The 26775-nt window shown below is 44.6% G+C and overlaps 1 protein-coding gene across 1 annotated transcript in view; it reads right to left on the bottom strand.

The window, feature by feature from the left end:
- Positions 1–23356: 23356 nt before the first annotated feature.
- The window catches only part of TGFBI (transforming growth factor beta induced), a 50108-nt gene continuing 46689 nt past the window's right edge, over positions 23357–26775 (bottom strand). Inside the window, exons 16-17 of the mRNA XM_075009353.1 lie at positions 26037–26061; positions 23357–24698 (exon numbers count right to left, since the gene is read on the bottom strand). Coding sequence (XP_074865454.1) covers positions 24658–24698; positions 26037–26061 — 66 coding nt within the window. The 3' untranslated portion in view covers positions 23357–24657. The remainder of the gene's footprint in view (positions 24699–26036; positions 26062–26775) is intronic.

Below are 26775 nucleotides of genomic sequence, written 5' to 3'. Positions count from 1 at the left end.
GCCCACTTCCCAGACATAGGCTGTAAGCCTGTTACCTCTTAACGGAAGTGAGACCTCACAGCCCAGCTACCCAACACCCCCAGAACCAGTGCTGACCCTCCGCATCACTCCAGATCATCCAACTAGCTTACCTCTATTGATTCCCAACTCCCCAGTCTGTGCACACGCTAGTGTGTAGTTTTCCCTGGGGCAGTGGGGAGCACATGACAGTTGAAGCAAAAAAATCTTCTTTCAAAGTCTACAAAACAATTATACTTTGCAGCACAACAGATACACAGGGCTAGGCAAAACCATAAGAACTACTTTACTTGCCTCAGCTTCCTCACCACTCACGGGCATTCTTCAGAGTTCTTAGAAGACTTTGACCAAAGGCCAAGATCCTTCCTCTTTCGGCTTCCCTCCTGAATGTGGTGCCTCCTCTAGAACACGGAGTCTTGCTCTCTGTCATTCCTGGAGTTAGTGTCCTTCAGCTCTTGGCCTGGCTGGCAATCAGAGATTCCTTCTTGCCCCCAAAACATACACCTTTGTGTTCTTCTGGAATTTCCAACCCAATTTCCATTTTCTCTTGTGCTTGCGTTTTTCATCTATAAGATAGAATCACAGGACTGGAAGGAACTTTGCAAGTGATCACATCCAGTCGCCTGCAGTCATGAAAGGGACAAACCCCATCAAATCAGCCCTGACAAATGTCTAAGAAGTTAGATGAACCTTCAATGATCGAGATTCTACAACCTCCCTAGAAAAGTTTATTCCAGTGGTTAACCACCCTGACAGTGGGAAGTTTTTGTTAACATCCAACTTAAATTTTCCTTCCTGCATTTTAAACCCATTGCTTCTTGTCCTATCAACAAAGGCTAAGGAGAGTAATTTTTCTCCCTCCTATCTAACAACCGTTTATGTCCCCCTCAGTCTTCTCTTTCCCAAACTACACAAGACCAGTTCTTTCAGTTTTCGCCTCACAGGTCATGTCTTCTAAACCTTTACAAGATTTTTTTTTTAGCCTTTTCATGGACTTTCCTCCAATTTGCCCACCTCATTCCTGAAATGTGGGTCCCAGAAATGGACATTTATTAACTGTTATTTAGATCTAATTTACCCCTAAATATCTTCTAAGAGCCCAGTAAGCAGCCATGTGTTGGTAATGTTGCTAGACAATATTGGCCTCCTGTGATTCGGCAAATTCTCTGGTTCAGCACTAGTCAGGTCCCAAGGGTGCCGGACAAGAGAAGTTCAACCTTTAGGGTGCTAATCTGTGTAGACCTATTTTTAATTAAGAAAAAGTAATGTGGGCACTAGTGAAAGACCCAGTGGGAGGGAAACCCTGGTCTGTGCCTCCAAAATGGGTCGAGCCAAGGCCAATCACCATAAGCCCCACCAGGACCACGGCACTGTGTGCCCCACAGTTGCATGGAGCAATGAAGCAGCACTACCAGCAATTCCAAGGGGCCTGGGAACTCCATCCAAAGCTGCTACTAAAGTAGTAGTGGCAGCTGGAGCTCTTGGTCCCCTTGAAAGTCCAGGTCCTGGGACAACTGCTCCTTTGCACTCCTTCCTCCTACACCAGCAGGCCTGGAAAGACCTCAGTTTTGGACTCCACGTGCCCTGGTATCTCAGTACCATAATGGGAATTTCTAGATCTTGAGATATTTCTGTGCTCCCTGGTGCCTTATTTTCAATACAGCAGCTGCAAGACAGCACAATGAGGGGAATGGAAGTGTCTTAAAGATACTGGGCTTAAAGTCCATTCATTGGTACATGGAAGATCAGATTGCATAGGTATAGCTTCCCTGTGCTCAGGGTAAGATTCACCACCACTGGAAAGGCACTAGTGCCCAGCTACCAAGGCAGGACAGTGTGAACCTCATACTATTACCCTGTATGAGACATGGAAGCAGCACAGGAATGCACTAAAAGCCCTGTCCTCATCCCAGTCTGCAGCACCATTTGTGAATGGCACACTGCCCAGCAACCTGGACAGTCCAATGCTCACTTACTCCCAGCAGCTGTTCAATTGCTTTGGCTCCAAGAGAGACTGATACCAAAAGCCATAAGGAACATTCTGCAGCCTCCTATGCAGAGGCTCACCAATGGACTGGAAAGATGAATTTCTAACATGAAAGTTATTTACATTTTGCGGAGTTGTAAATTTCAGAACATTAAGTTCACAGCAATTCAGGAGAACCAATATAGATTGTTCAGCAATGTTGTCTGGGAGCATGCGGATGCACAGCTGGCATCCCTATGACCGGACATAAATATTGCTTGTTATTCCTGGGCACGGTACAAAACCTGTCCTCCTTTCCTCATGGGCTCTCCAGTCTTAAATCAAGAAGCCATAGCTCAGCTGATGCATTGCTTGCCTTATTTTGTGAACAGAGATAATCCAAGCAGACTCCATTCAAGTAAGTAGCAAGTGCTATGAATAAACTAGAAAGATTTATACTTTTGGGACCTCACAAAGTTTTTTATTGCAATAGAAAAAGTGGAGAAGCAGCATAAATTCCCAAGAAGCTTGGCAATTCATTACCTTAAAGAATCCCCACTCCTACCCCCATCTTAATATATGTGCTGCTGGCTCAGCACACGGACAAGTTGGTACACATGTATCCAGAGCCAAATCCTAGTCACCCCTCTCATGCAATGTGTACTATTGAAGTCAAGGGGATGTTTCACGCTGGTGAAGGGAGTTGGAATTTGGCACCTACAACCACATTCCAAATAAGATCAGCACCCACAACTGGGGTCAGATTTTCAAGATCTCTCTTCCCTGCTATTAAGGCACCATAATAAATATATAGATTAAAATTCTGAAGTAGGCCATGATATTTGCTAAGAACCACTGTTCCAAAATGGAGTCTGTTAAGCCTACCCACCCAAGCCATCTGAGAAGGGCCTCCCAGTTGATGTAAATAAGTCCCTAGGCAGCCACATTCCAGGAGAGGGTAATTGGACTGTAGTTAAAGAGCCACTGACATGATTCTTTCAGTAACTTCTGCTTTAATTCTGCATTGCCCACTCACTTTGATTCTGTAGAGATAACACGAATGATCACGTCCATGCAAAGATTACATCAGGATGCCAGACGAGACATCACTGGAGACATCACAGCTTTACACATCAGTGTATGACAGTCAAAACAAAAAAGCGGTCAAGTAGCACTTTAAAAGACTAACAAAATAATTTATTAGGTGAGCTTTTATGGGACAGACCTGCTTCTTCAGACCATAGCCATACCAGAACAGACTCAATAGTTAAGGCACAGAGAACCAAAAATAGTAATCAAGGTCGACAAATCAGAAAAAAAAATGATCAAGGTGAGTAAACCAGAGAGTAGAGGGGCGGGGGGTGGGGGGAGAGGGTGCGAAGAATTAAGTCAAGTATCCAAATGAGCCCCTGTAGTAACCCAGAAAATTCCAATTTCAGTTCAAACCAAGTGTTAATGTGTTGAATGTGGGGGAAAAAGGAAAAAGAAAAACTGCTGTAGGGGTTAAAATTTTTACTTTTCCACAATAACCAGACCCCACTCTGTGAGAGGAAATTAGGGGGTCATCTGCACCTCTTTGAAGTTGTTACCTTGTCACCTAGAGACAATTTACCATGTAGACCCCTTTGTTTTTGTTATCATGTACCTTTGTAGGGTAAACTGAAGTTAGCAGAGCTGGTGTTTGCAGACAGATCTCAGGATAACTTGGCTGAGACTTTGGTATGTTAAAGAAGACAATTAATTACCAAACTATCTAAACAAACTGTATAAAAAGGCCTGAAAACTGATTCTCAGGGCTTCCACTTCTCTGGAAGTTGGCAGCCTGCATATATGCAAATAACCTTTCCTTTTAGATCTCACTCTTGCCTCACTGCTTTGACCTCCAGCCTCGGACCTTTGGGGAACACTGTACCCCAGGGGAAAGTGGCTTCTCCGACAAGAATGTGAATATAAAAGAGAGTTCAGCAGCCTCTCTTTGAAGAGTGCTGTGAAAATTCCTCTTCAGTAACACGCATACTCTGAAGTCATTAACAGAATGGCCCACTCCATTAAAATGCTGGCTAACAGGTTTGTGGATCAGGAGTGTTTTTATGCCTGTTTTGTGCCCATTAACTCTTTGTCTAAGAGAGTTTGAAGTCTGTCCAATATACAAAGCATCTGGACATTGTTGGCACATGATAGCATATATGATGTTAGTTGAGGAACATGAGAATGTGCCCGTGATTCTGTGAATAATCTGGTTAGGTCCTGCATCTGACGAAGTGGGTCCTTACCCATGGAAGATTATGATCATACATTTCTGTTAGTCTATAAGGTGCCATAGGACCCCTCGTTGCTCTGGTTAGGTCCAGTGAAGGTATCTCCAGGAAAGATATGTGGACAAAGCTGGCAGCGGGCTTTGTTTCAAGGAAAAGTCCCAGGACTGGTGTTCCTGCGGTATAGACTGACTGTTGGTGAGACTCCTCATAAGGTTGGGAGGTTCTCTGCAGGAGAACAGGCCTGTCATCTAGGGCCTTCTGGAGTGTGGCATCCTGATTAAGGATAGGTTGTAGGTCTTTAATAATTTGTTACAGTGATTTGAATTGGGGACTGTAGGTGATGACCAGTGGTGTTCTGTTCTTGGCTTTTTTGGGCCTATCTTGGAGTAGCTGGTGTCTGAGAATACATTTGGCCCTGTCAATTTGTTTTGTTTTTTTTTTTTATTTCTCCTGGTGGGTAATTCAGGTTTATGAATATTCGGTAAAGATCTTGTATTTTTTGGTCTCTGTAAGCAGGATCAGAGCAAATGCAATTGTACCTAAGGGCTTGACTGTAAACAATGGATCTAGTTGTGTGTGCAGGATGGAAGCTAGAAGCATGTAAGTAAGTACAGAGATCAGTGGGTTTCTGGTACAGTGTGGTACTGATCAGGCTATCCTTGATTTGTACTGTAGTGTCCAGGAAATGTCTCTCTCGTGTGGAGTAATTGAGGCATAAGTTGATGGTGGGATGTAGATTGTTAAAGTCTCTGTGGAATTCTTCTAGAGTCTCTATACCATGGGTCCAAACCATAAATATGTCATCAATATATGTTAAGTAGAGGACGGGTAATAGGGGAAGAGAGCTGAGGAATCGTTGTTCCAGGTCAGCCATAAATATATTAGCATATTGTGGGGCCGTGTGGGTGCCCATAGCAATTCCACTAATCTGGAAGTATAAATTGTCCCCAAATTGGAAATAATTGCGGGTGAGAACAAAGTTACAGAGGTCAGACACCAGATTGGCTGTGGTGACATCAGGGACGGTATTCCTGATCACTTGTAATCCGTCTTCGTGTGGAATATTAGTGATGAGATATCACTTCATACATCGGTGTTGAGGACTGCACTCTTCAAAGGACTTGTTGTTTATAGATAAAATGTTCTGTAAACTGTGCATGGAAACTCTTTGTAACTCCCAGGCCGTGTCTACACGCGCCCCAAACTTCAAAATGGCCACGCAAATGGTCATTTCGAAGTTTACTAATGAAGCGCTGAAATGCATATTCAGTGCTTCATTAGCATGCGGGCAGCCGCAGCGCTTTGAAATTGACGCGGCTTGCCGCCGCGCGTCTCGTCCAGACGGGGCTCCTTTTCGAAAAGACTCCAGCTACTTCGAAGTCCCCATATTCCTATGAGCTCATGGGAAGTAGGCGGGGTCCTGCTACCCAATATGCATATGGGCCAACAGGTCAACCCATAGGAGCCTACGGGTTGACTTGTTCAACCTATTGTTCCAGAAGCAGGGCTAGCCAGCATACCAACCTGTTGGAGCGTATTGGTTGATCTGGTGGCCAGCCTTGCTTTCAGGTTTCAGGCAAACAGGTCAACCAACAGGGTTCAGGGTGAAGTTGACCTGTTGGCTGGCTTTCTGACAGTGGCCAATGCCAGATGTCCCAGAGGGAATGAACAGAACAGGTAGTCATCAAGTGAGCCACCCCATGTCGTCCATTACCAGATTTTGACAAACAGAAGCCAAGGGCACCATTCCCTCCCATCCTGGCTAATAGCCATCGATTGAGCTATCATACAGGAATTTATCTAGCTCTTTTTTTAAAAAGATGTTCAGCATGTTGGTTGCTGAACCCTTCAGGAAAATGTGCATGCAAGAACCAAAATAGTAGCTTCTGGATTTTGCTCTTTTACTTATATGGCCCAAAGTACACAGCTCATTTGTAAATCCTACTTTTTTCAAAGCTTGCAGGTTATAGAACTGCATATCTTCACCTTGTTTCTCACAAGTTTGAGATGAAGAAGAATCGAGAATTACAAAATTGAAATTACAGCAAGAGAGGCAGAATTTAGAGGTGAGCAAGGGAATGATTAAGGGATTAGAAAATGTGCCTGCTGAGCAGTAGATTCAAGGCGATTAACTTATTTAGCTTAACAAAGAGGAGGTTAAGGGGTTGACTATGGACAGGTCTACATTAGAGGAGAAAATTGACCTAAGATATTCAAAATAGCATAGCTGGAGCCTATGTACCTCAGGTCGAATTTCTTCCCCAGCCTCACATGCAAGGTTGATGGGAGAATTTTGTGGCTGCAAGAAGCACTTGGCTTGATGGGGCTGTCCCCTCACCATTTGATTTAGCGAGTCCTTGCTAGACCACTAAATCGAACTCCGGAAGATTGACCTCCAGCATGTTGACATGGCGCCAAGTGTACACAAGCCCTCAGTCACAGTCTAGAAGTGTGTGCCTCGGAAACAATCTAGCTGCTAACAGTATAAAAAGAGCCAGTGGCTGGAAGACGAAACTGGAAGAGAGGTGCAAGTTTTTAACGGGGGAGAAAAAGGGAGGGAAGGCAATAACCCACTGGTACAACAATGGAGGGTGGTGAGATCTCCATCACTGGTGATTTTAAAAGCAAGACTGGATGTTTTTAAAAAAAGATCTTTAAAAAGATCTGCTCTTGTTTCAGCAGGAATTATTACAGGCAAGTCCTATGGCTGTGTTAGTCAGGAGGTCTGACTAAATGGTTACAATGGTGCTTATAATGTATGAGTTTGCCTTACCTCATCCCTTTGACACTTTGATAGCTCCTCTGAGATTCATCTGCTTTTACAATCAGTTTTGGAGAAATACTGTTACTTCATAGAAAAGGAAAAAATATCCTGGATTCAGTCGTGTCTTTTTGTTTTTTAAAATGATCACAGATAATTCCACGCCAGTTTAAAATAACACTTTGGATCTGCATGTTGTAGTTCAGTCAGCCTCCTCTCCAAGAATACTACATCAACATAAAACAAGGACTTCTAGGGAAAAACCTTCAGCAAAATGGAATTCCAGACATAACAGGGTAAATTCATTACGCGTGCAAGGGATGCAGCTTCACTCTGCTGACACCAAGGCTACATTTGGCCTATAGTTTGCACTGGATTTTGCTCTGGGTTTGGCTATTCCCCTGCTCCACTGGTTAGAAAACCAAACACTTCAAGGTGCAGACTTCCTGAAACACACAGCCTGGATCTCTGTACCCATGATCAGAACAAGCCACGTCAACTAAAGCTTCTCTGTACTTCTCAGCTAACATGCCCAAATTTAAAATCTACTGCACATTGACCTCTCAAATACTCTTTAATTCAGACTACTTCCCATTTACAACAGAAGCCTTTTTCTTACCATTGCCCAGCCACGCTTTCCCAACAGGTAGCGTGACCTGCATAGAAAAGCTACACTGTGTAACGCTGTGACAGGTCAAATCCGAACTGATATACTTTGCACTTTATTTATTGATTGTATACTCCAGTTTACTTTCCCCACTTAGACAGAAATATTTGTTCATTTTAAAATATCCTGTTTGGAATAAACAGCTGCTTTCGACATGATTTATAAATATTTCAATAGACTCTCTAGAGGAAATCTGGTTGCCATTAAAAGGGGGATGGGCTCAAGGCAGGAAACCCTCACTCTGAGGAACAAGTCTTCCTTGTGGAGCAGATCCATGAGGAAAAGAGTGCTCGAGAGAATAAAGGGGCTTACAGTTTACTGCCCTGCATTCGTAACAGCTGGAAAACATGCATGAACAGATTACAGTTGAAGAGGCAAATTTTAAACAGGAAAGCTACAGTGCTCATTTGTAGTATCTGGAGACAGTAGTTGCGAAAGAACATTTGGTAGGCATGGAGAAGACCACCCACCCTGCATATTAGACATTCTATTCTCCTTCCAGTGCAGTACAGCATCAATGTCCTCTGTGTTTTCTAAGTTTCCTTAGTGCTGGCTACTCTGTTCCCTCCCTTTGTTCACTACAATCCTCGCGCATCTGTACACCCTTCTCCCTCATTATATCCCAGCTGAGCAAACTATTGAGTATTCATTCCATAGGAGAGTTATAGCTTTTAATCGAGTGGCAGAGCTGTCCTCAGCTCTGCACTGCAGACTTTGATCTGGATAAACTGCTGTTCCTGCAAGGGAACTCCACATCTTGCTGAAAGCTTGAGGAACTGAGATTGAGAGAGACAACGCTCAGGGTACAGCTAGACTACAATGAAGATCAACCCAATCAGGGCCGATCTTCTGAAATTCAATTTTGCATGCCCAGTGGAGACACATGAAATAGAACAATCGGGAGTTGGCAGTTGATTCCCGCTATCATGACCAGTAAGGGAGGTTGACCTCGCTCTGTGAAGATGGCCAGGCAAGTTGATTGCAGATACATCGATTCTAGCTATGCAATTGCCAGAGCTACAGTTGCGTATCTGCAGTTGACTTACCTGCTTACTATAGACCAAGCCTGAGAAGCTGAAGCCCCCTTTCATGACTGCTATTGCAGCCTAGGAGATGAGATGCTGATGGCTCTCACTCTCTGCCCCTTGTAGAAGAGGCATATAGAGTTGCCTTAGGAATTATATCCCATTGTGCTACATTCATTCATTCAGCTCTCAACAGCCCCCTTGGCAAAGAGCTACTACAATAGACATGGAGCCACCATCTGTAGTTCAGTATCGGAGGAGTAGCCGTGTTAGTCTGGATCTGTAACAGCAACAAAGGGTCAGACGTGTGCCACAAAGCCTCTTACTACAGGACAAGCCCAAGAGAGAAAACAACAGAACACCACTAGTTATCACCTACAGTCCTCAGCTAAAACCTCTACAGCGCATCATCAGGGATTTACAACCCATCCTGGACAATGACCCCCACTTTCACAGGCCTTGGGAGGCAGACCAGTCCTTGCCCACAGACAACCTGCCAACCTGAAGCAAATCCTAACCAGCAACTATACACCGCACCACAGTCACTCTAACTCAGGGACCCATCCATGCAACAAACCTCATTGCCAGCTCTGCCCACATATCTACACCAGCAACACCATCGTGGGTTCATTCAGCTGCACATCTACCAATATAATTTATGCCATCATGTTCCACCAATGCCCCTCTGCTATATACATCAGACAAACTGGACAGTCTCTACGTAAAAGAATAAATGCACACAAATCAGATATCAGAAATGGCAATATACAAAAACCCGTAGGAGAACACTTCAATCTCCCAGGGCACACAGTAGCAGACTTAAAAGTAGCTATCCTACAGCAAAGAAATTTCAGGACCAGACTCCAAAGAGAAATTTCTGAGCTACAATTCATCTGCAAGTTTGACGCCCTCAGCTCAGGCTTAAACAAAGACTGCGAATGGCTGGCTAAATACAGAAGCGGCTTCCCCTCCCTTGGTGTTCACACCTCCAGATCAACTGCTGGTAGTAAGCCTCACCCTTGCTGACTGAGCTAACCTTGTTATCCCCACCCTTGCTCTGGCTTATTTATACCTGGCCCTGCAGATTTCCAAGACCAGCATCTGATGAAGTGAGTCTGTGCTCACGAAAGCTCATGCTCAAAACTTTTCTGTTAGTCTATAAGCTGCCATCTGTAGTTCATAGCTCCTTCCCTATCTGCCAACTGCTGCATCTATTGCAGATGGCTGGGGTGGACTTGAGGTGCCACAGGGATGTTCATGGGCCTCTCTCCCTTCTTTTAAATCAGCATAGATGCACAGGCCTCCAAGTCTCTCATCTAGACAGGCATGAAGGTGGCTGAGGGCTGGGGAAGCAGGATACCAGCAAGGGATCTCTGTTCTCTCTTAAAAAAAAAAAAAATTCTGCTTAGTTCTTCCTTTCGCCCCAGCCTCTTTTGTCATTCAGCATTCGTTACGGTGCAGGAGGAAGAGGCTGTCAGGAGCAGCAACTCCTAGAGCGAAGAGAGGGGTTTGCTGCAGCCCTTCAGCCAGTCTTCCCTCTGCTGCCGTCATCACCCAAAATAAAAACACAGAAGTGTTCCCACCCACAAAGTGTTTTACAAACTGTAGCTGTTGAACACTCACCTGCCCTCCCAGGAGGCGGGAAGGAACACGCCTATTTGACAAATATGTAAACTGAGGCACAGAGGTTGAGTGCTTTGCCCAAAGCACCATGGGAAGTCAGCGTCTGCACTCTCACTGCTTGGCCTGCAGGCTTAGATACAGACTAAGCCTCTGTCTTTATCATCTAAATCAATGGGACTGGGTGCCAGAATCCCTTGGATGAGCTGGGCCTTTATGAATACCTACAATAGAAAGTCAGAGACCAATTAATGCCAAGCGACTGTGGTGCCTCCACAAGGAAGTGGCCTGCTCAGTTCAGATACACACCAGCTATAAGTCATTCAAAAAAAAAAAAACCAAAAAAAAAAAAGCCACCCCTTCTAAGAATCCCTGACCATTTCCCCAGCAGCCCCTACACCTGGGGAGTGATGCTGTGCTCAGGTGCCCTAGAGAACTTGGCACTCTTCTACAAATGTGGAACAGGGAGAGATGAATGAGTGAGAGTTCCACATGCACATGCTTTTACTAGAGGCACCATTGCAGCCATGGTGGAAATACTTTGAGCAATCAGTGAACTGCTGAACTTGAGTCCATCTGTTGACTTATCCAACCAATCAGGCAGGTTAGCCAATAAGGCAGCCTTCTAAGGCCAGCTGTGGGCATCAGGTTTCCAGGGCTGGCTGTGCCACAGGTTCTGCTTCCTGACACTTCCTGCCCGAGGTCTGCAAGTAAGAATCATAGGGAGTGGAAGGGACCTCAAGAGGTCATCCAGTCCAGTCTCCTGCACTCAAGGCAGGACCAAGCACTATCCAGAGCATCCCTGACAGGTCTGTGGGAGAGGCAGGACTGTCTCTGAAATCCATATCCCCTTCCTAAGGGCAGTAGCAAAGCTTGTGCTGTGCCAAACTCAGAAACTCTGGAAGGGAAACCTTTGAATAGTCACAGAGAGGCAGCCATGTCAGTCTGTATTTTTCAAGGTCTGAAGAAGTGGGTCTGTCCCACAAAAGCCCATTACCCAATAAATTATTTTTTAAAGTGCTACAGGACTGCTTTTTTTCTTCCCACGTGATGCACTCCTACTGTGTTTTCCCCCTGAATAAGTGGGAAATCCAGGCCATTGGGTGACCATGATTAGAAACACCTCAATATATATATTTGAAATCACTACTATAAATAAAATCCAGTACAAGGCTAAGGATCACTCTGAGATAAACCCTGGTTGTTCCACTGTTGCCAAGTGGACATATCCACTCACTCTGCCTTTTGCAGTCAGAAAGACACAGCCACATCCAGTGCTGAGTGCCCAGTGTAAGTCCAGTTTATTGCACTATCTAGCCCAATTCAAAATACTTCCTTACGCAGGCTTGGCTTATTATTATTTATTCAGAAAAGGCTGAGGAAATGTTTGCCTGTTTCATCTGCTTTAGTGAAACAGAAACCAGATACTAAGGTGAAATAGGCACAAGAGAAAGAAAGACACCAAACAATTCTGCACTGGAAAATGCACTTTTTAAAGTAAGGCTCTTAAGTTCCTCATTTGCAGTTTTCATGGGGCAGGGGAAAAAAATGCTGTCAGAGTAACTAACAACCCCTATTAATTGCACAGGCACTTCCCTGATCCATTTCCTGTCACGCTCACTTAACTTTTTTTTTTTTAATAAGAAACTCTGATTGCATTTCCTGTATTTAAAATACAAACAGCTGCTCTTACTCTGACCACCTTCTGCTAATAGTCCTTGTAACTCATAGTTGTTTTCAGATCGTTTCAAAGGAAACTTTTGCCCCAACACTAGTGAGTGTTACCCAACACCAGAGTTTCCTTTGTCCTGTGTGAGTAATGCATGGCTTGGAATGATTTATAACACTATAGGAGCACTATCCTGAAACCCACAGGCCCTTAAGTCACTGTCTTGAATAACCCCATGGTGTTCTTTGGAGTCAAATGGACCAAAGCCGGGAGTACCAGTTACTTACGTAAATAAAACTTCCAGGACCAAACGACTAATTTGCTTTATTAGAAGCTTGTAAAGGGTGATTCTAGCAATGCTGCTCATTAGCTTTCTGCTGTTCATCTCATAATTAATGCTGACAAAGGCCAGGCTTGATTGCTTTCTCAATCTCAGTTGCAAAGCAGGCTGGCAGCCCATACCTTAACTGCGAAGGATTCCATCCAGAAGATGTCTATGGGTTCTTGGTTAAAAAGACAAATTGTTTGGTCCCATTATGGGTCAACTTCTTTTTTCCCTCCTTCCTCTAACTCAACTGATTTCCCCCCACCGGGGACAGAACACAAAGAGGAACATACTTATACAGCCTGAAGACAAAGCTAGCTGCATACAAGTCCTCAGCCCCAACTCAGTTCAAGCCAAGAGTGGAAATCCATGGCCCTGATTCTTAGCTGGTGCCTGGGAGCACAAAGAGCTTCCACAAAGTGGGCCAAGACAGGTGGCTTTAAGCCTGAAGTCTGCAGCAAAGTGCATCCAGCTGCTGCTCACGGATCTCAGGGGCTGAGGGCCCACAGCCATATCCCCTTTCACCTCATTCTTTTCAAGAGTACACGAGTAACCCTTATAAGAACAGCCATATTGGGTCAGAGCAAAGGTCCCTGTAGCCCAGCAACCTGTCTTTTGACTGCAGCCAATGCCAGGTGCCCCAGAGACAATGAACAGAACAGGTAATCATCAAGTGATCCATTCCCTGTCACCCATTCCCAGCTACTGACAAAAGGAGTTTAGGGTCACCATTCCTGCCCCTTCTGGCTCATAGCCATTGATGGACCCTCAAGAAAATTAGTATAACTTAAGATGACCTGCTTTACTCCTTGCTGCATTATTTGCTAAATCTCTAATACCTTCTTCCTTTGCCAAATGACTTCTTCTGATTCTTTGCAAAATACTTGCTCAGATGACATTCCATAAAAAGTAATACCGCTCTGGCCCAAGTAGAAACTTCAGCTCAAGTACCTTTCCTTGGGAATTGATAAGACTCATCAAAACTCTCAGTTTTGTCACTAAAAATAGAGCTAAATCAAGCCAAGGTTTTGCCTGCACTACAGCTAAACAGCACAAGCTGAATGAACTCTTTTCCCATAAGAAACTGACCTTTCTTATTCCCGCAAATTAAAATTGAACAGGCACAACTGTTTTACACAACTCATTTCTAGCAATTAAAATACATATGTAGCTAAACTATGGAATGTAGTTTTTTTTCCCTCCGATGGCGTGTGAATGGTTTCACCTCTGGCTTTAGCTACAGCTGTTGAAAGGCCCTTCCTTGGTGCATCTGTGGAAGCCCTTAATGAGATGCATATACAAGTCACTAATGCTCCTGCATTTGTCAAATGGATGATGTTATTTTAGACCAGGGGTCAGCAACCCCAGGCACAGGTGCCAGTAGTGGCATGCAAGCAGATTTTCATTGGCACAAGGCAGGAGCTCTGCCCACTCTGCCTTCCCCGTGTAGCCTCCCCTATGCAGCAGGGAGCTTGCCAAAAGCCATGCCATGCCGCCTGTGGATTAACAAAAGACCAGCAAATGCCACCAACCACCACCTGCACAGTAAAGCTTTGCATCCGATTTATTTTTTATTTAATTAATGAAGCTGTTGTAAATAGGACTTTAGGCTGTGTCTACACTACAAATATAACTTTGAAGTTGCTTACTTAGAAGTACAACTTCTACGTAGAGCATCTACACACACCCTACTTCAAAGTTCAACTTTGAAGTAGGACACTATTCCATTCCTGGGAATGGAATAAGGAGTTTGAAGTTGGGCTGCCTACTTGGAAGTTAACTTCAAAGTAAGGGAAAATGCGTGTAGACTCTCCGCTGGCTACTTCAATGTAGTGCCTAACATTGAAGTTAACTTCGATAACAGTTTCTACTTGTAGCCGCACTCTTTAGTGACTTTATAAAGTATCACTGGCACTTGGACAGTACATAGAGGTGAAAAGGGCAAATGTTGGCACTCTGCCTCAGAAAGGTTGCAGACCCCTGTTTTAGGCTGACTACCCAAAAATTAGCACATGGGTCAAGTCGGCTTCAAGTTCTCTTTGCAAAGTAGTGAAACAATGCTCCCAGGTTTCTGTGCTGTTGAATAAGCACACATTTTCCACAATGGGCAGATTTTTTTCCCCAAATAAAGCAAGTGTTGTTTTTTGCTCTATACAAAATATATTTGCAGAAGACCAGGCTTAAAGGAACGAATTTTTTAGAAGGAAATAGTGTCTCTGAAGCTGCTGGTAGATCATTTCAAAATCCAAATGGGCAAAAATACTGTTTGCCTTTCCTGTATGAATCACTTCACCTTAAAAAAAATGTTGTGTACAAGTTCCAACCCATTGCATATTTTCTTATTTTCCATGGTCTTGGTGCAGGAATTCATCCCTATTCTGTGCTTAAATTTAAGCATGTACCTAAGCCTCATGGCAGGGCATAGCAGCTAGTACATTTAGCCAAAGAGCTGGCTTTGAACACAGATGAATAGGGGCAAGTGTTTTCCTGAACTGACTGGCTAGTTTTACAGAAAAGACACATGACGTGAAACTGCACATTTTTGCATACTTTCAGTGTGAAAATACTTTCCCTCCAAAAGTGTTCTCAAAAGGGTATTTCAACTTGCTCTTAATTTTTTCAGATAAACCTTGTCCCTTTTAGAGCATCTGATTAACTAGCAGGAGGGAAACCTTGAGTTCTGAGGGATCTTTGATTTCACAACAGGGAAATGAAAAACCTCATACTGCTCATTGACGTAACATCTCATCAGCATCTGGAAGCAAATGCATATTCTAGCTGATGATTTTCACTTTCCAGCCCAGCAGGCTTCCATGGTAATTGTTAAACAACAGCATCATGCAAGGACTTTTTCCTGTGTGCAAATGACTAAGATACGATCAGATTTTCACCAATGAAGCTTGCTTAAGCGTGCAACAAATCAGAAACCTGGCACCACTGAATTACACTATCTTCTGCCTCCGCTCATGCAGAGCCTCTTCAATTAAGCACCCAAGAAGATGGGTATCTGCTACCTAGCTCACAGGCAGAAGTTTTCCATGGTCCAGTCAGTTGTCTTAAAAGAACACGGGAAAAGGGAATAGGCAATATATCACTGTGTCTGAGACCGATACAGTGACTGTGTAAGTTAATTCCTTTTCTGGGGATGAAACAGATTCCATCACAGCGTTCTGATGGACAACCCTGACAGGTAGCTGTGCCAGGAGAGAAGTATTTCACCAGCATGGAGCCCGCAGTGGTGCTGAACTTGGCAGGGAGAGGCTCTGGGGGAACAGTTACTTCCTTTTACAGAGGAGAGAATGGCAGGGGGCAGGCTGAGCAAACCGCATTCTTTTTCCTGTTGGCTCAGCCTTTACGTGTGTGTAACTCCCAATGGAGCTAATGGGAATTTACTGTGAGGGCTGTGACATAGGGATAATAGAGAGCTCACTGCATGCATTGAGGGCTTTATAGCCTCTCCCTGTGGTGAATGGGGTAATGGATTTATATCCTCTCTTTGTGGTGAAATTTGGAGCCTCTGTAGATGTCACGACACAGTGGGTAGCGTAGGGGGGATGTTATGCATTGAAGGGCCAGTCCAAGATTCCTGACCTCCAATTATCATCTTAAAACCAACATGGCTCAGATCTGAAGTTTAGGCTGTTTCCCTGATTGTTCTAAAATATCCTATTGTCTAGAGTGACTATTAACCCTTGAATCACAGAATACGAGGACTAGAAGGAACATCAAGAGATCAGCAAATGCAGTTCCCTGCCCTCACCACAGGGCCAAGCACCATCCAGATCATCCCTGCCACATATTTATCCAACCTGTTCTTATATATTTCCAATGATGGAGATTCTACAACCCCCCTAGGCAATTTACTCCAGTACTTAAATACCCTAACAGGTAGGAATTTTTTCCTAATGTCCATCATAAACCTTCCTCACTGCAATTTAAGCCCATTGATTCTTGTCCTATCATCACAGGGCGAGGAGATGACATCTTATTGAGTTTGTTGTTGCCTCAAAGAACAAAGTCCACAGAATGGGCAATACATAATCAGCTGCTAAACTAGCTTCTCTACTTTGCAGTGCCAATGTGTCTGAGCCTTACAAACTTAGGAAATACCACTGGGCTGAAGACCTATGGTCCATCCAATTCAACGCCCTGATTCAAGGGGCCAGTGGCAGTTGCTTCAGAGGAGATGCACAAAAGCCTTTGGTAGATAACTACTTCCCTGGTCACATCAGGTCAAGCTTGAGTGAATCTCCTGGGGCCTCTCTCTTAACATGGCCCATCACAAGAACAAGAATTGGGATTTTTTTTCTGTAATGGATCTTTCCTTTGACTTTGCACTGAAACCACCATTCCATTCCACATGGGTTACTCAACCGTTGTTAGCTGATAGTTTTTAATCATGCCAGCTCTGGTTTGGAGTTGAACCCAGCTTTCTAAAAAACAAAAGACTTGTAACCCACAGCCTGCAGCTTGGACTACTTCATCATTTGAAGGACTCCACTGTTTGAGAGCCATTGGGCCGAGACTAGCTTGAGCCAAAGGAGTATAAAATATTTTTCAAAACTACGGGTAAAAGCCTAGTATTAGTAACATCAATAAGAAAACTCATCTGGAGAAGGAGGGGAGAGCAGATACTTACCTTTCTTTCATCTTAGTTCACTTTTCTTTTCAGATGACTCTTGCAGCAAGATTTTTTTGCTTTTGAAACGTATTGAGTTGTGTGCAGTTGCATCTATTCCTCTTTTTTAGCTGTTCCCCCTTTTTCCCTTCTGTCATTGGCTTGAACTTTGTTGAGTATGTCAATCACAGAATACAGACTAACCTACGCTGGGTGTGAACAGCCTCACTGCACAAATGCAACGGAGATACTGGGTCCTCACTGATGTAATTTTCACCTGTGCCTGCAGCTAACCCAGCTGGTGGCACAACCAGGGCTCTTTATGCAGCAGTAAGCTGAGCAGCTCTATGATTCTTTCCCACCAAATTCTGGGATAATTCTCTCTCCTGGGAATGGTAGAGGAATTGTGGGTAGGCACTAGGTGACTAGCAGCTAGTGTTCCCTGTAAGCTGAGCACTTGAGCAGCTGCCTGGGAGAGATTCAGGTGCTGCTCAGCTAATTGGCAGAGCACCCACAGCCTGCAGCATGTGCTTCTATTGGTAGTGCACATGTCTTGGTGCACATAACAAAATTTATTCCACACAGCTGGAAAAATTAGAGGGACCAATGCTAGCAGCAGGTGAGTGATTTAACCTGCTTCCCCACTGCAAAATGGGAGATTTAGCATCAGTCAGAGTGAAAGTGGATCTTGGGCTCCAACCCCTGTCTCCAGCCAGGTGGAACTAGCCTAGGCTGAAAGCACCACTTAACTCTGGTGAGAGGCGTGGGTAGGTGGATGGGAGGGTGTTTGCAGTAACGTGGGTAAGAGCCTGTGGTTGTCTTTGCTCACCCATTGCCCCCTCACCTACTACTGCAGTGAACATACTTCACTATGCTGTAGTAGTTTAACTGCACTTGCATAAAACAGATATCTAATACGAATGTTAATACAAAAACTAACAAGCTGGGTTCCTATTGCTTAGCTGACAGGAATAGAAAGTGGTTACCTTGGACTGGCCTCTTTTATATTCCAGTCCATTTCTCAGTTGTTTGTCAGTTTGTTTTTCCAGTGTAACTTATTAGGGTCAGTCACTTGACCTTGTCGTGGTGGGAGTCCTCTGCTCTTAAGCTTGTACTTCCTTCAGGGAGTTACGTTCTCAGCAAGCAGCAGTTCCCTCTTCTGAAGCTTGTCCTTTCTCTTCCTTATTTACCCAGATTAGGCAATGATTTCTCTTTAGAAAACAAAGAGTTCAAAATCCTTTAGCTCAGCTCTCTCTGTGGCACCAGCTGCTGTGCAGTTCCACTCCCGCCTCCTGAACCTCCTCAGAAATCTAAGGAACATGCTGTGAATAAAATCCCATCCTACCTCATTGGGTCTGCCCCCTGCCCATAACACCCTTCCCTTCCGACATCTGCCATGGTAAGACTCTCTAGGAGGCAGATAAGGAGATGGAGTCATTGCTCATTTTTATGAGGAGCAACACACCCAGAAATGTAATGGATGTTAAAAACTCAGAAATAAGGTTAATGGAATATGGGTAAGACTCTCCTGAGGCTGTGCTTTAGTTTTTCTAACCAGAGCCTTCTCCCCACCACATCCCTGGAAGGAGCCTTAGTTGGCCCAACCCTTACCCCCCTCACACCACTCTGAGGGAGCCCCACTTTCCCCTGTCCCCTTTCCCTCCCACACCACCTCTGAGGGGAGCCCCACTCCCTTCAGCCCCTTCCTCCCCACACCACCTCTGGGGTTAGCCTGAATTCCCCCTCTGGCTATAGAGATAGAAGAAGCAGGCAAGAAAGGGCAACACTGCTCTAAAAATTTCTAAAGCCTCACAAAAATGCTACCTGTGAAACCCTTCCCCCCTCAGCTGCAGCCTCTCAGCTCTTTAAGCTGAGGACGTGATTGCTCTCAGCTGTGACAAGAGGAGAACCAAAAAGGAAACATCTTGCCCACCTTTTTGATGATGCTGGTGCTAACCAGAGCAATGTCTTTATTCTTTCAGGCCACCTTCTAGGCACAATCATGAAGCAAGAGGGGTTTTATGGCTATGCAGTGCAGTAAAGAGGCTATAGCAGGAGGAGTGGGGGGTTACAAGGCTTACACAGAGGGATGGAGAGAGGAGGAAGAACAGCCGGAGAGTGGAGGAAAAGACTGAGGGGCAGGAGAGAGGGAGAAAGCTGACAAAAATGTGAAAGAGGAAGAGATCTCCCTGGTTAAGGGACCAAAAAAAGGCAAAGGGAATTGAGGGATGGTATTTTCCAAAGGACAGAGGTGACTAAGAGGCACGTTTTCTCAGTTTTAAATATAATGTAGGTCATTCAAGAGCACAGGAGTTTGCAATGACAGAATCCAATATGCAACAATCAGGAGCTCAAGGTAAGTGACAGATGGGAAAGGCGAGATCTGAAATGGAAAACTGACAATTCACTACTGTATTTTTGGTTCTGTAGAAAAAGGAGCTTGTTGCTTTGGTGTCAGCACACCTGTCGCTGCATCAAGCAGCTGGCTCCCTTTCTTCAGTGCATCACACACAAATGTCTTGGCTTCACTTGAAAGGTGCCTCACAGCCTGGCCTCACCCTACCTCACATTTCTCATCCCCCAGCAAGCTGTGAAGTCCCATCTTGAATCAACTAACGTGGCTGACTTCCCTTGCCCACTTGTAACATTTTCACGGTTACCTTTATACTTTCTTCCATTTTGCTTCCTGTGCCTCAAAACACCCACAAAACCACCTCATGGGCCTCCTTTAAATTTCTCCTTTGCCATGATGCCTACAAAAAAACTGAGTAGCCAGACCACCGCTGTGCAGAGATGATTCCATCCAGTACTGTCTGATTGTTTTCTTGTGCTCCCCCACCCATGTCTGTTATGACCTCTTGCCAGGCTGTTAACTCTTTGGAGGACGGACCATCTCTTTGTTCATGGTTTGTAGGGGATGTAGTACGCTGTAGTCCTGCTGCATGACTTGGGCTCTCACCTACACCACAGCACTATAAACGTGAGTATTCCTCACAGAATGCTGGTAGTACCATGATCAAGCTGTGTGGAGGTGAAAACAAAACATTAAAAAGAGCCTCGGTGGCCTCATTATAAGTAAAAGTTCTCTGAGCAGGTTTTCCCTGGGCCTCCCTAGAATTAGTTACCTCCGTCTCAAGCTATGGGCCAGCTTGACTGATCAATATAGAGAGCACAGGATCTCCTGCTATCTTTGCCTATCACTGGCTGATTTTTTAAAGCTTTTGTTCACCAACACCCCAGTAAAATCTGGCCATACGCCTGTGGTCCCTCTATTTCCACTGAGGTGAAAGTTTTTGTGGTGAGCACTATCAGGCAGGCTCAGGGCCCCATGAGCCTCTGCCTCACAGGCTCCTGAGTATAGGTTTGAGAAGTTCCATGTCACCACCCTGCTTGCAGAAGATGCAGCTCATGCAGTCAAGGGCATACTGCAGAAAAGTAAGATGTGCACGGACTCAGGCAAAAAGAGACTGAGCTTTTTACTGTACTGGTGGCTTAGTGTATGGCAACTCCTTTTGCTTTTAATGCAAGAAAAACATATCAGCAACTTTCCCCACCTAGAGAAGCCTAGATCTAATATTCTTGAAGGGAAATGTTTATACTTTTGCCTTATTCCTTGTGTACAGGCTAATAGATTGGCCCAACAGGGACTATAAAGGCTATAACTCAGCAAATGAACACTCCTGGCATCCTGGTGTGAGTGAGCTGAATTGCAGATGTTTCGAAAAATGTAGCAGAACGCCAGCAGGAAAGGCAGCCACGTCTGCTTCCCCAGTCTTCAAAGTATGAGGAGATTCATCTGATACTCGTTGAACACCTAGAGGCCTGTAGGCAGTAAGGGTAATTTCCCTGTTATTTATACTTGTTTCCTATTTTTTTCCAGATAGATTATTGGATGGAGTGTGAAGACACTGGCTATCGCACACGAACGGGGAGGTCTGTGGAGTATTTCTGACTGTTATATAGCGAGGTCAGAGATCATTCTCTTTTAAATGGTCTTTGGACATATTAACACTCAGTAGCAAGCATGAAAGAGATGAGCTCCCTCCCCAGCCTGTCAAGCCAACTCCAAAGACTTTAAACACAGTGTGGTGGCCACAGCTGTGTTCCTGTCAGAGCTTGCAGAGGTTTCAAGGTCATCAGAGCCTTGCAGAGAGATGTCCTGTTTCCCTCAGGATTGACACCTGGTGGCAATGTAGAAGACTAGCCTCTGAAGCCGCTCACAAGGTCGTAAGCCATCTGTCCAACTCCCACATACACAAACAGCTACGAATCTTAGGTATGGAGGCATCCCACTTCCTGTGTGTATGGGACTGCAGCCCTTCAACACCATGCTGCTTTTTGAAGTGGAGCCAGTTGGAGGAGGCTTGAGACCTGGAATGAGAAGCCTGCAAGATGATCTCTCCAGAGAAGCACAAACGTCAGGTCTATGTCTACCCTATAATGATCTGTCAACATGCCATGCAACAGAAATAATAATCCTGGAACTTTTCTTTGCCACAAACCCTGTTGCCAGCTTTGTCCACGTATTCATTCCGGAGACACCATCACTGGACCTAATCACTTTAGTTACAGGATCAGGGGCTCCTACTCCTGTAACTCAACCAATGTAATGTACGCCATCATGTGTCGGCAATGCCCCTCTGCCACGTATGTTGGACGGACTGGGCAACCAGTGCACCAAAGAATGAATGGACACAAAGCAGACATTAGGAGTCTGAATACACGTAAGCCTGTCAGTGAGCATTTCAATCGAGTGGGCCATACGGTGAAAGACCTGAGAATGTGCATTTTAAAACAAAGAGACTTTAACAGCAGATTACAAAGGAAAACATCTGAACTGCAATTTATGCTCCAATTCAATACTTTGACATGTAGCGTTAACAGAGATAGCAATTACCTTACACATTACAAAGACTACTTCCCCGTCTTTGATATCTGTAGTGATCTCAGGCAGGACACTTATTCTTTCCCCACTCCCCCCTTTGTACTATGTATCCGATTTATTTCTATTTTTTTGTATCTCTGGCTGTGGCCACATTAGCCATGTCCCTTTGGAAGGGGCATGGTAATGAGGGATTTTGGCAGATGCCAATGAGGCACTGCCATGAATATGCAGCGCTTCGTTAGCATAATGGCAGCTGCATGCAATTCGGACATGTTGCTTTCAAAACGCACAGCACCTCTGTCGCTGGGGGCCTTTTGAAAGGACCCACTGATTTTGAAAGCCGCTTCTTCCTAAAACCAGATAGGAAGAAAGGGCTTTGAAATCAGCGAGTCCTTTCGAAAGGCCCCCAGCTGCACAGGTGGCGTGTGTTTCGAAAGCAGCACTTTTGAATCACACACAGCTGCCATTATGCTAATGAGGTGCTGGATATTCTGGGCAGCGCCTCATTAGCATCTGCCGAAATCCCTCATTAGCACACTCCTTCTGAAGGGGGGGGCTAGAGTGACCACAGCCTCTGTGTTATAAAACCATCACGCCAATTCACTTCCAGCAACATTTCCAGCACAGCACTGTCTCCAGATCCAAAGAAATGGTTCTGCCCCACGAAAGCTCATCACCTAATAAATTACTTTTTCAGTCTTTAAAGTGCCACTTGACTGCTTTTTCCCTGTCAGCAAGTCACCTGTAAAGAGGAACAAGATCACACAATAGATAGAAATGAGTGCGAGTGCCCAAACAGATTGTGTTTTCTCCTTTCTTTACATTCAGCACTAAACAACACTGTCCTGCCACTGATGGCCAAGTCTGCACCCTTAACACAGAGACCATTACTGCTACAGCCAGAAAGGACTACCCCCACTGTCCTTTCCATTCCTCAGGATTTAGGGTCTACGTCTACCTTATAGTGATCTGTCGACAGGTGTCACTGCAAGAAGAGATCTTCTGGCAAAACTTCAGTCAACAGATCACATCCACACACAAAAATGGACTGGAAGATCAATCTGCTCTGTTCACAGAGAGCACCCAGACAGTTGCCACTCTCAGAACAGAAAGGCCAACCAGAAGCTCAGCAGAACCAGTGACCCGGAAGCTCTGTCTGTCAACCTGGAGCATCCACATGGCTTTTTTGTCAACAGACACTGTCAACAGAGGTGTTTTTCTTCATTGGAGTGCGGCAGAACGCTACTGGCAGACGTGCCGAGTTTTGCTGACAGACTGTCAACAAAACACATTTTGTGTGTAGACACACTGAGTTTTGTCAGCAAAATCCTGGTTTTGTCAGCATAACTCTCTAGTGTAGACGTAGCCGAGGAGAGAACTTCCATGATGGAACAAGAGAGGAAGGGACTCTTATTCTTCTCCACCACTCTAATGCAGCTATAATTCGGCACATGCTGTACACCAGGCCTAATATAGCCTAGGGTCCCAGTGAGTCCTACGTCAATCTGTGCCCTCGAGCAATAAAAATCACGCTGCTGTCATTAGTCATATGTTTCTGATTTTATTGTATTTTTTTTTAAAAACCAACAGTTATTAAAAAATGAATCATTTATTTGAAGGCTTCAGAGAAGGAGAATTCTTATTACAGATTTGAGGCTTCTGCTGTCTCGGTTTATGAAAAGACTGAAAAGTTCAATCCATATGTGTAAACAAAACCAAACAAAAATAGAACAGTTTAGACCATAGATTATATTATGCAATTTCCCTAATATCAATGTGCTTTAAAAAAAACAAACAAACCCCAAAGATTAGACTTGCATGAAAGACTTTCAAAACACAGAGGGGGTGGGAGAGAGAAAAGATGTATTCTTTGGTTTAAAGAACAGTATTGCTCTGGAAGCTTTTCATGAATTCAACAAATGTATGATCTTTAAAATAATTATAGTGTAACGAACTGTATGCTTGAGACCTATGGGACCTAGTTACTTGAAAAGTGGATTTGTACTCCAGGTTGAACCTCTCTAATCCAGAACTCTTGTCTGGCAACATCCATAATCTGGCACGATTTTAGTTAGTCGGATGATCACTTGGTGTGGCCAAATTTCCTGCGGTCCCATAAAGTTTGTTCACAGCCATCAGTCCTGGCTCTCAGTGTGCTCTGATGTTATTTACCCCTAACTGTCTTAAGAGCACAGTAACAAGTGGGAGCGTTGGTAACATTAAACAACATTTAACTCGTGCCCGGCAAATTTTCTCATCCGGCACCAGTCAGGGTCCCCAGGAAGCTGGGTGAGAGAGATTCAACCTGTATTACAGGCAGGTCATTAGTGTGAATATTTTCAAAAGGTGGCCCAGACTTTGGATGTTGGGTTTTTCTGCACAGAGACCATATTTTTGACCTTGATTTGCAGAGGTGCTTAGGATCCAAAACTGCAGCTGAAGTCAGAAGTGAAGAGTGGTCTTGATTCAAGAAAGTATCCCTGTTCAGAACAGCCCTCAACCACTGCCACCTGAACAGGGACTGAACCAAATACACACTTAAGATCAACCCAAGCTGCAACTCAGCACTTGCTGTTGCACTGCTGAAAAACAAGGCCCACATCGGCCAGAGACTGGAATTTCAAGCTTCTGGAATCAGTGGTTACTTTTGAAAAGCATTAGCCTTAATGCAAAGGCCCTAAAACATCAAAAATAAGCAAAAAACAGTTTAAAAATATGGCTTTTTCTCCTGTCCATTTGAGTGGAAACAAAATAAGTTTAAGTGTGTTATTTGGTTTTTTAAAAGCAATTGCCCTTCCCTTAAAAGGACAGTGAAAGCTGACAGTTCTTCTGAATGTTCTTCACTTTACTGTTTCATCCTTGCTAACAACCTGGAATATACAGGCGCTGAAAAGAGGAAGGAAGAAAAAAATGCAGATGTGAAAAATACAACACACAGCAACATTTAATACCATTTCCCCCACAACATAGTCAGGCAACATAATAAATCTCACTTTGATGGAAACCAGTAGCCAGCCGTCCACATTTGTAACTGCTTTTGCACCGTGCTCATGTGGTTTGGTTGAAAGTCGGTGGAAGGACTCCCGCTGATTTTAATAGGGTCCGGGTTGCACTCAGAGTGCCTGTTTTGGGCTGGCTCCTGAGAGCCATTGAGCACTGACAGCTTCCACCGATGGCACAGGGAGCTGCAGGGGTTCAGAGCCTCTCAAGGATCTGGTCCTTTAAGTCCAAGACATGGCCCATAAAAGGAGGTTCTGTTTCTGATCTGCATTTCCCGTCTACTGGCTCATTAACACTACGCTTGCAAGTTTGTGATGACACCTTGGTTTCTCCTGTGCAACAGGGCTGAGAGCCACTATTGGCTCCAGGGCAAAGTGGAAGAATGGTCTGGCTCTGTGCCCCCAAATGAGTCAAAGGGGCAGGACCAAAGGTGGGAGGGACGGAACCAAGGGTAGTCACCCTTAGCTAAGCCAGGACCATGGTGCAGGGCCCCTCACAGCTGAGCAGAGTGTCCGAACAGTGCTACCAGTACTTCAAAGGGGCTCAGAGCTCCCGCTACTACCGCGATTTCAGCAGCGATTGCAGTTGGAGCTCTGGGCTCCCTTGAAAGGCCAGGCCCCTGTGCAGCTGCCCCTTTGCCCTCCCCTCACCCACTGGAGGGCCTGGTCCTCTGGCACACAAATAAATTTAGTCTCCAGAGGACCAAAATGCTTCAGTTTAAACCCAAGTTATTAGACTTCATTAAAGTGCAACCGGGTGAAATTTAAATGGCCTTTGATATACACAAGGTCAAATGAGATGATTTAGTGGTTCCATCTGGCCTTAAACGCTGTGCAATAAAACGGATGCTAACAGAAAGTCTGGCCTTGTAACCCCCCGCTGTCTGTGACTACACACCACCATCAGGCTGGGTCAGAAAATACCATGTATCCCCTTAGACGATTGTGCAACTCCAACTGCAGGTTCCCCACGGGTATTTTATTCAGCACTTATGAACGAGATTAAAGGCAGCCTAATAGTGCATGTCTACTGAGAGGGGGATTGATTTACAGTGATCAGTGAAAGCTGGTGACAGAGCTCAGCGGGTGCAAGAACAAACAGTAATTTAATTTGACTCATAAAAGTGAAGGCTATTCTGTTGGTTAAAAAAAAGAGGTGACAAAGGCTAGTAAAACTGGAAATATACCAGAGAATACAAGGCAGAAAGTAAGAGGTTTTATTTACCTAGCCGAGCATTCCTTTGGGAAATCTGTAAGAAAAGAGTATTTTAAAAATAATTATGACTGTTATCAACATTTTCTGAACGTACTGAACAAACGTGGTTCAAAATATTTCAAATGGATAGCAAATAAAAGGGATTTGTTGACAAATATAAACCATTTTTTTAAACTGCGTCTAATAGCAAAGTCAGTGCAGTAGCCAAGAGCTAGAGCAGGAGTGAGCAAAGTGGGGGGCAGGTCCCCTCGGGGAGGCATGAAATTTCATAAGGATGCTGCATGATCAGCTGCTGGGTCTCAGGTTCATCCCTCTCCTTAAAAATGTTGCAATCTGTTATTGTTTGTATTCACATTTATATACCAACTCACAAATTCTGCAGACTTACTGTCTGACATGTGCTGAAAGGTTTTTTGTTTCCATATGAACATAACTGAAACTGCCGTCGGTTTGCATGACATTAGACAGGTTGGGGGAGCCCTGCTAATTGAAGGGACAAAAAGCGGGACCTGACAAAGGTTTCCTCATGCCTACAGAAGATACCACTGCAGCCTGCGCTCAGGGCGGGGGTGGGGGAGAAAGCATTTTACATTAGTTGTTCAAATACAGTGCTGACCTTGGGTTTGGGTACTGTGAAGGTATTGGCTATGAGTTCTATGATCACAATCCTGGCTGTACTTAACTGTATATGCTGTGCCTTCAGCGGGTGATTGTTCACCATGTCAAGCACTGGCCTTTTTTGGACCAA

Source organism: Carettochelys insculpta, chromosome 15 (genome assembly GCF_033958435.1).
Source record: "Carettochelys insculpta isolate YL-2023 chromosome 15, ASM3395843v1, whole genome shotgun sequence".
In the NCBI taxonomy this organism is placed as follows: Eukaryota; Metazoa; Chordata; order Testudines; family Carettochelyidae; genus Carettochelys; species Carettochelys insculpta.
The sequence above is the reverse complement of the archived record's forward strand: the minus strand, read 5'-3'. Positions and strand labels throughout refer to the sequence as shown.